Source organism: Poromitra crassiceps (assembly GCF_964638095.1).
Source record: "Poromitra crassiceps genome assembly, chromosome: 21".
NCBI classification, from domain to species: Eukaryota; Metazoa; Chordata; class Actinopteri; order Beryciformes; family Melamphaidae; genus Poromitra; species Poromitra crassiceps.
The window spans coordinates 19,690,982-19,703,481 of NC_139638.1; the positions used below are offsets into that span (position 1 = coordinate 19,690,982).

General features: G+C 43.8%; 2 protein-coding genes across 2 annotated transcripts in view; one reads left to right on the top strand and one right to left on the bottom strand.

The window, feature by feature from the left end:
• Positions 1-274, top strand: part of pstpip2 (proline-serine-threonine phosphatase interacting protein 2) — a gene marked incomplete at its 5' end in the record, with an annotated part of 12,031 nt that extends 11,757 nt beyond the window's left edge. Inside the window, one exon of the mRNA XM_083657789.1 lies at positions 1-274. This exon is cut by the window's left edge and continues 191 nt beyond it.
• A 1,716-nt stretch (positions 275-1,990) lies between these two features.
• dhx29 (DEAH (Asp-Glu-Ala-His) box polypeptide 29) overlaps positions 1,991-12,500 on the bottom strand; it is a gene marked incomplete at its 5' end in the record, with an annotated part of 29,288 nt that continues 18,778 nt past the window's right edge. The window contains 10 exons of the mRNA XM_083657781.1: positions 1,991-4,098; positions 4,812-4,908; positions 5,102-5,233; positions 6,393-6,689; positions 7,774-7,864; positions 9,002-9,138; positions 10,081-10,305; positions 11,350-11,425; positions 12,184-12,312; positions 12,405-12,493. Coding sequence (XP_083513907.1) covers positions 4,043-4,098; positions 4,812-4,908; positions 5,102-5,233; positions 6,393-6,689; positions 7,774-7,864; positions 9,002-9,138; positions 10,081-10,305; positions 11,350-11,425; positions 12,184-12,312; positions 12,405-12,493 — 1,329 coding nt within the window. The 3' untranslated portion in view covers positions 1,991-4,042. The remainder of the gene's footprint in view (positions 4,099-4,811; positions 4,909-5,101; positions 5,234-6,392; positions 6,690-7,773; positions 7,865-9,001; positions 9,139-10,080; positions 10,306-11,349; positions 11,426-12,183; positions 12,313-12,404; positions 12,494-12,500) is intronic.

Sequence of the window (12,500 nt, forward strand, 5' to 3'; positions counted from 1 at the left end):
CCAAACCATGTAAATGACATGGTTTGACATTTTATTGATATCTCTGGAACTGTGTTTTAAACAGTACAGTAAAGCAAGATCTCGCGTGTAAAACTACAAACCATAGAAGGATGATTTGTGCTCAATACTTCTGATGAAAAGTATACATTCTTTGGAATGATACAGATGTTTCATAACGTAATCAATAAACACATCAAATAATGACTTCCAGATGGCCATTACATGTCAGATGTTATGGCCACTGTCTGGAGGTAGAGCCTATTTTATTACACATATGGAGAAGTTCGAAATTTGTCGATATATGTTGATATTGCACAAAACTATTTATTCAGCACAATTGTACCTTACTTTATACTGGAGGATCTGTTTATTTTTGTGGGTCTGTACATATTACAACATTTTACCTGAGATTTACAAACCGACATGTCATCTGTTTTCAATTCCTCTTGGTCATGTGAGAGTGGCATATATAGCTGCCAAGTGACTGACAGTGATCGCAGGACTGGAGGCTACAGTATGTAACAGTACAGTGTAACTGTACAGTATGTGTAACAACCTCACTTTTTACAGCCGTTTACCTACAACAGTCATGTGGATCAAAGTGACCACAAAATTCTATGTGCTTAACACAACCCAAATCACTTTTCCAATGAAGGGTAGATACCCCAATCTACACCGACCTGAGTAACACTTTTGATTTTTAATGATTTTTAAAAGTGAAACTATATGTATGTCCTTGTGAGCTGTATTTCAAGGGTTTTTATCTTAGAATTGGAGCCAATGACTCCGCCCCAGCAGTGGGCCGGACCAATCAGCTTCCTGGCAGCTATGAGCGGGATTTAGCTGTGATGACAGCGAGAAGCGAGCCCGTGATAGACAGGTGGTTCATCCAATCACTTGCCGGGTATTTTTTGAAAGTGCCATGCCCTTTTCCAAACAGTTTCCAAAGACGAGTTCCTAGGAATAGTTATCATCTGGCCACGTCAGGTTATAGGATTTGTTGACGGTAAGCAATGCATTAGCACCTTATCGTTATCTTTTAAGGTTTATTTCCATATCATGTACAAAAGTGAAACTCACAAAATTAGTTTTCTCTTCTGTTCCCTTAAGCGTAATTTATACTCGGGCATCAAAACCCTTGCCATAGGGCTATGCCGTGGCCGGCACCAGAAATGTGACGCACCGTCAGGTTGACGCAACCGACATGCACAGCGCAAGTATACTGTAAAGCAGTGTTTCTCAACCACTGGGCCGCGGCCCACTGGTGGGCCTCAGAACGCCATCTAGTGGGCCAAGGAGGACCTCTCGCATCAAGATATCGGAATGGTAGCCTATCATTTATTTGGGAAGGTGGTCGTCAGAAATGTTTGATCAATCAGAAGTGGGCCTTGAATGACAAAAGTTTGAGCTCCCCTGCTATAAAGTAGACTGGGAGATAACAGGAGTGAAAGCTACAACCAATTATATGCCCTACATTCTCTCCTTGGGTTGGGCTAACGTCTAGTCATAGGGAAATCATACAATGACTCATTTTGCTGGGGGTCTCCCCTGGACCCCCCTCGTCAAGCTGATCTTCTACTATGTTTGCCGAGCTGCTGCCGAGTCCGACGACGTCCCAACTCGAGGCTACGTTGAAGCATGTTCCTCGGCTCGCTTTACCCGAATACACGACTCCACCTTTTAGTTTTATAAACAAGGCCTGCATTTATCAGCCACATACCTATGCAACTGCATACAAATAAGGCTTTGTTCACACACACACACACACACGCGCAAACACACACACACGCGCGCGCACACGCACGCACGCACGCACGCACGCACACACACACACACGCACACACACACACACACACACACACACACACACACACACTTTTCTGTTCCAATATGTTATGGGATAAAGAAAGAAAGAAAGGTTAAAATAAAAGTAATACGGCTTTATTTCATCCCATTTGGCAGCAACTTTATCTCACAATAGAGTGTCAAAGTCACGCCCACTTCCGGGTTAGGCATACGAGCCAAGGGACTTCATCCGCCATTTTATTTTTCCATAGACATTTTGTAAAATGCTTATAAAAATAGTTTTACTTTGTCAAACCAAGCGATTCAGCTATATTTAGAACCAAAAACGCTTTGTTTATTATTATTATTATTATTATTTTTAACACATTCACTGCCAACAGTTTTTTTTTTTTTTAATGTAGGTAGCTTCTGCCAAGGTTTTTTTTTAGGATTCTGGCTCATCTTTCAAGAGCCGAGGATTATTTTCTGCTAGGAATTTGTGAACACAAAATATCTCAAAAGAACTAATAGAATGTGTGCTTTCTCTGTCTAAAAGAGTTCGTTTGTAGAGTTATTAGTTATGTAGGCATTAGCAGTTGAATACAGCATGGTTTCAGCGTCTGAAAAGGAAAGTTGAGATAAATGCCTTTTTGTGAAATTCGATAGAACAGTCACTTTAACCATTTATTTTTGGCATCAGTAAGACGTCAGACATCTAAACGTTCTGAACAGTAATTTCCTCCATAACACCACCTCCACCCCCCTCTCCTTCAAACTCCTCCCTCCGTGTGTGTTCTCCTCCTCCCTCCGTGGCTCTGCAGCGGGCGTGTCACAAGCGAGTTTCTGCTGTCTGTGCTGCCTGGCTGCTGGCGGCCGCTCTTTGGGCGAGTCTGGATGGGGCTCGTTCGTTTTCGGTTGTGAGCTCAGCTGGTATGAAGCTGCGTGCGATTCTGGGCTTTCTGCTGGTGTTTCAAAGTGTGTTGCACCCATAATCTATTATGCAAATTTGCAATCCCCCACCGCCAGCTCCCAGCGTTGGTTTCTGCTTGACGAGATATCTCGTCCACGGCAGTGAACGTGTTAAGTATTTTTTTTAATCCGCGTTTATTGTTTTGGTCTGAGTGAAATGTTCTATGGTCTCTCCTGATTCTAAATATAGCTGAATATTAGTTATTGGTTAGTTTGACCAAGTAAAATGATTTTTACGAAATGTCTATGGAAAAAAACTAGAACGACCGCACCGCGGTTACATATGCCTCCGCCAACAAGTGAGCAGTCGACATCCATGGCTGTCCAGACTTTGACATTTGAGCCAAATGTGAAGAAATTCCATCAAGGCGTTAGTGAGATATTGAGTTAACGAGCTTGAAAATGGCATTCGAGAGGTCACAGTGACCTTGACCTTTGACCACCAAAATGTAATCAGTTCATCCTTGAGTCCAAGTCGACGTTTGAGCCAAGTTGGAAGAAATTCTGTCGAGGCATTCCTGAGATATCGTGTTAACGAGCTTGGAAATGGTGGTCGTGAGGTCACAGTGACCTTGAACTTTGACGGTTGACCACCAAAATCGAATCAGTTCATCCTTGACTCCAAGTCGACATTTGAGCCAAATTGGAAGAAATTCCGTCAAGGCGTTCCTCAGATATCGGGTTAACGAGCTTGGAAATGGTGCTCGTGAGGTCACAGTGACCTTGAACTTTGACCATCAACATGTAATCAGTTCATCCTTGAGTCCAAGTGGACGTTTGAGGCAAATTTGATTACATGCCGTCAAGGCGTTCCTCGGATATCGCGTTAACGAACATCGGACGGACAGACGTACAGACCCGAAACCATAATGCCTCCGGCCTGGCTATCGCCGGTGAAGGCATACAAATTGGTTAATTAAATCCCTTGGTTCATATGCCTAACCCGGAAGTGGGCGTGACTTTGGCTCTCAATTGGTTTTTCTTTTTAAAATGTCGGTATGTTTTCTCTTTACATTTCATATTGTACAGTCCTCCTCAGTTGGAGTAACGGTCCCAGGTACCCATCAGTCCATCTTTAGGGCACCCACAGCTTTCCACTGAGTGTTGTAACACCTCCTGACCTACAGGCCTGCTGTTGCACGCGTTCTTTATGGATGTCAGAGCTCTAATGGGAAGCACTATCGACAGGATTCCTTGCGGCAGAGGGCAGTCGATAGCATCAGAAGTGAAGAAGAGGTTCTGCTATGCAACTTCTTCAATGACAAATGTGTCCTTTGGTTACCAAATATCAGATAACATGCTCCATCTTTATCAGCTCCAGAATCAACTGGATGGTCCTCTCATCTACAGTGGACAGACAGACAGACACAATCAGTAATGTAATGCTAGAGCAAATGCACGAGAACCTATTTTGTCCTCGTTTATCTGCTTATATGCAGAAGATCTATATAACACAAAAAACCCTATAAATGGTTATTTCCTCTAAATGTGTATGTCAATAAATATTTTTTTAGAAACTGAAATACATGGAAACATTTCATTTTTCAACTCCTCTTTCTGATGGGTGGAGGGTGCTGCATCATCAAAAAAAATCATGCTGTCACTTTCACTGTTACTTTTGATTTTCTGTTGCTTACTCTAAGGCGGTGATACTCAACTTGTGGCCCGGGGGCCAGATGCGGCCCGCGATAGGGTGCAGAGTGGCCCCCCCGACCATTTTCTAATTCCCAATAAAAACTAACATGAAATAAAGTTTGACTGAGCTCCAGCTAAATTGTCAAATACCGCTGTCTGCTCGCCACCCAGGCACTTATGTACCTAACTAACTTGACTAATGATCCTGTGTGCACAAAATTTTCAGACTAAACTCCGGCCGACACCCCAAAAATCTACAATCCGCTACTGTACAGAAAAAATAATATTAATGTTTGTTTGTTTGTTAACTGGCCCCTGGCCTCCTATCATTATACAGAAGTGCCCCCCGGACAAAGCAAGTTGAACATCCCTGCTCTAAGGAAAAGTGCAGTTTGTGCACATGGTGCGAGGCTTCAGTTTACCTTCCAGGTTCATCTTAGGGTTCGCCAGTTTCTTTTCCAGCAGCGAGTCCATCAGCTTCCTAAGGTGTTTGAAGATCACACCAATCCTCACAGGAGCCTATAGTATAAGAGAGTGGAAAAATGAGTGGAAAATAAACAAATAATATCCACTTCTTCTGGGCACGTTTTTAAAGACACATCGGCGACTACAGAAGAGGAATAGGCATATGAATAGAAAATAAGAATAGGCAATGACAAAGTAAGTCAAGAGTAGTCACGGCCCTCCCCCAGAACAACCCGTGCCCTCTGACCTGGAAGTGTATCCATCCATCCAGGGTGATGATGCGTTCTCTGTGCTGAAGATCTATGTCGCCTCCAAACAGCAGCATGGGGAAAGGAGATATCAGAGTTGTGTCTCGAAGGAAGATCTTGGTGTACTTCACCTGGAGATAGACATAAACACAGGTGTGACATGTCAAACAGACATAACACACAGCCAGTGTTGGGCAAGTTACTTTCAAAATGTAATATACTACATATTACTAGTTACTTTCATTTGAAAGTACTTTCTGTGTCGAGTAACTCGTTACTTATTACACTAATTTTGCATTACTTTCACCAAAACAACAGCAGCAGCAGAATGACATCCCGAAAAATAATTTCAACCACCTTGAAATCAGTGTAAACAATGCAAAATTCTAAATGTTATCTTTTCCTTTGTTATTGTCATCTATAGTGGTTGTTTGCATAAAAACAGAGTTTGATTAGGAAATAATTGTATCTTTTTTTAAATATGTGCTTTGATTTAATCAAATGTAACTCAATTTGTAACTTGAGTTACTTGACAAAGTAACTGGTATGATATTACTGAAATCCTATAAGTAATAAGTTATATTACTGAGTTACTGCTAAAAGTAACATATTACATGATGTAATATGTTACACACACACACACACACACGCATAGGGGTGGGACAAAATATTGATACTCACGGTATCGCGATATTTCCACTTGCGATACGTTATCGATACACTGGCACCAAGTATCGATATGTTTATTTAAAAAAAAAAAAATAATAATAAAAAATAATAATAAACAGGCTAAAATATTATGCTGTGTGTGGTAGTTCAAACATAGTTTCAAGTTGACGTTTATTTATGTTTGTAGTTGAAACAAAAACATGAATACTGTAGGCTACATGAATGGAAATGTTTGATCATTAATATCTACTTTTAGAAATTATATAGGTAGGTAGGTTATATAGGTTTTCTTGTTTTAATAATAATAATAAAAAGACTTAATGTGTAACTTTTCCTCCGTGGTATCGAAAATGGTATGAGTGAGTGAGTGAACTCTGAGAGAGTTCATGTCAATTCTGCTAATAAATACATAATACCTGCTTCTTGCCTTTTAGGGGTATTTTTTCTCTTCAGTTACACAGGTATCGTGATGTATCGTCTTCCAATATATCGATTATCGCAGTATCGCTGTATCGTGATAATATCGTTATCGAGGGCCAAGTATCGTGACGATATCGTATCGTGAGCTACTCAGCGATTCCCACCCCTACACACGCACACACACACACACTTCCTCCATACCTTCTCCTGGTAGAGCAGCCACCCGTGTGTCTGCAGGTAGCGGTTGACAGATGAGGGGTGGACCTGGGCCTTGCCTTGGGGGGTCTCTACTGTGCAGGCCACCCTCTCCAGCACATCCACAGAGGGGGTGCAGAGGACGCGGGCGACACTGTCGTACAGCCCCGCTGTCATCACCGCGTTCAGGACGGAGATGTGCTGCTTGGACAACGTGCCCGTCTGGGCTTTAAAGCCGGAGGAGGAGCGAGACGACCAGAAACCAGCCTGCTCCATCATCCGCATCAGATCCTGCTTCACATCCTGGAGAGAAGAAGAGATGGTCAAAAAGAGTGGCTTATCGTGCGTTCCTTTATCGCAAAATAACTGGGATGTGGAGGCTAAATGACGTCACATGCGTTTTGTTAGCGTTCCATTTGCAGAAAACTTGAGCTGGGAAGTTCACTGTTCATTGGTCAGATCCAGTCGCTAGCCAGGCTAGCCATTGTTAGCAATAACAGTTGATAACATGGCATTTTGCGCATACAAACACTGCAGCCTCATGTCCACACAGATAGATGTTAGGCAGTGCGTGCTGTGTGTACAGCTGATTTAATGAGACACAAACAAAACAGAAGTGCTAAACAACATTACTATGATTATAACTACTGTTGTTGCGCGGCGCAGCCATCTTGGATTTTTGAGGTCGGGGCTGCTGACGCTCCTACGAGTTTGGAATGGGAAATACCAGCTCTGGTGACGCCACCGTCCCAGCTCATGACCTTTGAAGTCGTAAGATTACCAGTTCCCAGTTATAAAGGAATGCACGATCAGCCAGGGATTCCCAAACTTTTTCATTATGGGGCCCAAAAGATACATTCTGTGTCTCTCCGGGACCCAAACTCACAAAAAACCTATGGTAATGGGTTGCCATGACGACCAGTTGGCGACCCCCCCCCCCCCCCCCCCCCAACGAGTTCGCGATCGGGTCCTGAGCAATAGTTTGGGAAACACTGGCTTACTGGACTCAAACTCCCATAATTCTCCTGTTTGTATTTAAACCATCTTAGTTTGTTCATTGGTTGAGTTACCATGCTGCCTTGGTTTGCTGCATCCTTTGTGTGCGACTGTGCGTAAATGACTGTTCAGTTCAGTTAACTAACTGAAGAGAGTTTTCTGTGTGTGTGTGTGTGTGTGTGTGTATATATGTGTGTGCGTGTGTGTGTATGTGTGTGTGTATATATATGTGTGTGTGTGTGTGTGTGTGTGTGTATATATATACGGTAGATGTGTGTGTGTGTGTGTATATATATATGTGTGTGTGTGTGCGTGCGTGCGTGCGTGCATGCGTGCGTGTGTGTGTGTGCACGCGCGCGCGCGTGTGTGTGTGTGTGTGTGTGTTGTTTACCTGCATTGTAAGAAGAGCTGTGTGGTTGAGGAAGTGTCTTCTACAGTAAGACATCTCTGCTCTGGAACCTTCAGTCCGGGCGTTCTTCCACCTGACGGTTTCACAGGAGAAAATAGGTCATCAGAAAGCACAGACATCAGGGCGTCCGGGTAGAGTAAAAAAAATTGCTTTCAGGATGACAGACAATTAGCCTACTAATAAAATGAAAATGTCAAATGTTTGTGTGGTAGCATCTTAGCTATTTGCTACAGTAGCCCATAGAGACACTGCAAAACGCGTCATCATTCAGAAGCCATGCCCAAGACGGGGAAAAATACAAGGAAGCACTGCCTGACTGACGACTGCAGCTAGCAAAACAAACCGCGGCTAACCGGGGCGAACGGAGGAACTCTCGTCAGATAGAAATAGTTTTGCAGGGTTTTACAGGAATTTGGACAGTTTTCTTTTTAGATAATGTCAAAAGATTATTTCAGTACACTTCCTCCAACGGAGAGGGAAAGGTACATCGATAAAATGAACTCAGTTGGCCTGGAGCAGTGTCCCTTTTCATTGCCCAAACAACGCTGGATAAATGATCCCACACAGTGGCCTGAAGTGAAATACTATGACATGAGCTTTTAGGCATGTTTAAATGAATGAAAATAACGCTGGTGTAACATCAGACAGATGGCATCAGACGCGCTGGCGTTCTCCTATGTCACGTAGTTGCACACAAAGATCATATATATGGAAGATGAACACTCCAACTTACTTCCTTGACAGCTAAATCCACATTTTCTTCTCGCGAATGAATGCTCAATGGCTTCCTTGTTTTGCTCAGGAGTACAAAAAAACTTTAATTGGCGATTTTTTACATTTGTTGTCTGCGCAGCCCACCACACAACAGCTTTTAGCTATGTTTAATTCAAGGAAAATGACGCTGGTGAATGGGAGTGAACGGAGCGATTTCCCCCGTGATGGGCGTGGCCTATTTCATGCAGTGTCTCTATTAGCTCAATGGTAATTCAATGGGGAACTAAAAAAAAGTAATAATTAACATATAGCTTATTTAGCATGTAGCATAGCTATTCAGAAATAGCACTAGGATCAACAACATTTGAATGAAGGCAATCTTTGTTATCAATTAGATGCTTCTAAAAAAACAGGGAGGAATATGTACAGTCTGTGTGAAGTCATATCAAAGGTAACATATAATATCATATCAACCAACTTTTAGAAGAGTCCATACCCCAGATATGCGTTGTATATGGTCAGGTGATCAGAGTTAGCTAACGCCAGTGCAGCTTTAGCCAGGTTGGCTTCGTCCCTCCTGTGCATCGGCGTGGAGAAGGGAGACTTCTCGGTGATGGCTGCCGCAATGGTTGCCTGAAACACACAGTTTAAGATATGAAACATAAATAATAGAACATGTAATAATGATTGTAAGAAAAAAAGAAATTATATGTAAGGGATAATGTATATTGAGGCGGTGATTACGGGGGAAATAATGACCGACAGGTGATGATTGAGCCCGACGCGCAGCGGAGGGCTTAATGATTCACCTGAAGGTCATTATTTCCCAGTAATCACCGCCTCAATATACATTATCCCGCTTAGAACACGGCCTACAACTAAATCATTCAATAATCTGACAAAAATAATTATTCAAATAGATTTTTTAATAGCGTTTTCAACGACAAAGCGGTTTCATTCGTAATTGGCACACAAGACACCACAGCTGCAACTGGTTGGCCTAATTAGTAGTGTCTGCAGACAAAATGCTCTTATCAACTGATTAATCCAGGTGTGGCAGAGCAGCGGTCGGTTGTCGAGAAATAATGACCGGTGAATCTTGTTGATTGACCAATCAGAATCGAGTATTCAAGAGAGCCGTGTTCTAAATAAATATATATATATATATATATATATATATATATATATATATATATATATATATATATATATATATATATATATATACATATACGGTAAATGGTCTGCATTTATATAGCGCTTTTATCCAAAGCGCTTTACAGTCAGTAGGTACATTCACCCATTCACACACCGATGGCGGCAGGTTACCACGCAGGGTGCTGGCACAGCAATTTGGGGTTCAGTGTCTTGCCCAAGGACACTTCGACATGCAGACTGGAGGAGGTGGGAATCGAACCACCGACCTCTTTTATTCAAAGCGATTAGTGGACGACCCGCTCTACCTCCTGAGCTACAGCTGCCCACATACATACATATATACACACACACACACACACACACACACACACACACACACGTTAGGTTTCTGCTAAGTGAGGTGAGAAGAAGACATACTATGGGGTCCAGGCAGCCGAGGATGGCACCATAGATGAGCATTTTTCCAATCTTGACGTTGACAGGCAGGCTGGCCAGGTGCTGTCCCAGCGGGGTGAGCAGGTGGCTGTCGGGGTGACACGCCCCGATCCTCCGCAGCAGGCTGACGGCGTTACTGACCGACTGGGGCTGGGGAGCATCCAGGGCCCGGCTCAGGAAGTCCTCTGGGGAGCCGTACTCACACTTCTACAGAGGGGCGGGGCGGGGCGGGGCGGGGCGGGGCGGGGCGGGGCGGGGCGGGGCGGGGCGGGGCGGGGCGGGGGAGGTAGGAGGGTTTGGTGTTAAGAGTGTGTTAGTCTCAAGTGGCAACCTCTGTCTCTTGGGTCTTGGAAAAATTAAGCCAATGTGGATGTGCATGTGATGTGTGGATGTGTTTGTAATTCCTCAATGACATCGTGTGACATGTGACGTCCCGACCGATGATGTCAAAACCATTCTGCGTAATAATGTTTGTTTGATAAACTTTAGATTCAATGTGAACAACAAATAAAGAAACAATTAATTTGCCACAGAGATTCATTTGATTATACTTATTTTTTCTGTTTATCTCCAGCTGATCCTATTAGTATCCATGGTTTTGCGACTTGAAGCTCGAATGCACCTAGGTCAGAGATGAGGCGTTTCCCACTTCCCACCTCCGACCATAAACAAATGCATAATTAGCCCCCCTATCCAACAAGCTCAAACCTTTAAGCCCAGTGGTGTGGCCAGCTCAGTGGCCTTGTGGTCTGAGTGTCCGCCCTGAGACTGGGAGGTCGTGAGTTCGATCCCCGGCCGAGTCATACCAAAGACTATAAAAATGGGACCCATTTGCCTCCCTGCTTGGCACTCAGCATCAAAGGGTTGGAATTGGGGGGTTAGATCACCATGTGATTCCCGAGCGCGGCGCACGCTGCCGCTCACCGCTCCCCCAGGTGATGGGTCAAATGCGGAGAAACACATTGTGTGACAATCAGTGGGACTTTACCTTTGCCATCCAGCTTTATCAGAATCAGAATCACTTTTATTGCCACAGTATGCAAGTTACATATGAGGAATTTGTCTTTAGTGTCTGTATGCAGCGTAGCGGTCACATCAATATACAGGGATAAGAAGTAGGAAGATAACTAAAGGCAATCGCAAAGTTGCAAGTGCAATCAAATTGAGTAAATATATACAATATGTACATGAGTGGTGAAGTGTTGATAAATATGAATTCATGTGTGTGTGTGTGTGTGTGCATGTGTGTACCATAATATGAAGGCAGAGCTCCTCCAGAGGGACCCTCAGTATCTCTGGGATGGCGTAATCAATGAACGCGTCAAACCTGAGGTCAAGGAGATTGAACATGAGCAAAGTCTACATGGGATCAAATCATCCGTAACAGGAATATGATTCGTCTTGTATTTTCTCTCTCCAGGATTTCAGTCTTTTTAGATGAACTCCCATTGATGTGCAATAGACCTTATTCGCTAACCCTGGACGGCACCATATTGTTGACATACCGTCCTGCGCGCACACAGCGCTGCAGCTGACAACTAGTAACAGCCTTATTGTCGTTTCTGTTCCATTACAAAATAGCGATGGTGATGACAGCAATAAAAAACCCAGAGTTGTTGTTTGTATGCTGCCGTTAATGCCTGTAATAAATAAACAAAATAACGAGGTGAACAGACTTTGCTGTGAGGAGCTGTCAGAAAGTTTCACCTGTCTCTCTCCTAACTATCCACACATCTCCTGTGCTGCTGACGTATCCTCCGTCTCGCTCCCTTCACGTCTGAGGACGGTAGAGATAGAAACAAACCACGGGGACTTTATTGCTGTCATTACTACAGCCACGTGTAACGCAGGTCACCATCTGAACACAATTGGAACGATACAGGTAACGCTAACAGCGGCTAGCTTCCTATAAACGCTGCTCTCACATAGACTGTCACTTGAGAGCTGCTGCGCTATGTCGACAATATGGCGGCGGTGGGCGTGCCCGTACGTGAGTGACGTCAATCGAATAAGGTCTATAGGGGAATCGTTGTTTTCCTTGCTTTGTGTGTTCCTTGCTCCCGCGCTGCGCGGTGAGCTCCATACCTGTATTTAGGGTAGAGTCTGAAGCAGAAGCCACTTCGGACACGTCCTGCTCTCCCCTGCCTCTGGAGGGCGCTGGCCTTGGAAACAAAGGTTTCCACCAGAGAGCTCATCTGGCTGCTCTCGTGGTACCTGGACAACACAGCAGTTCAGTGTCTCACAAGACATCGTGTCATATATATAGAGAAATATTGGTGCTGTATTGTGAGAGACTTTTTCTTCACTTGTTTTCTTTGGTCTTCCCAGTGTCGATGACAAACGCAACATCGGGGATGGTCACGCCCGTCTCCGCAATGTTAGTCGACAACACAATCTAAAGG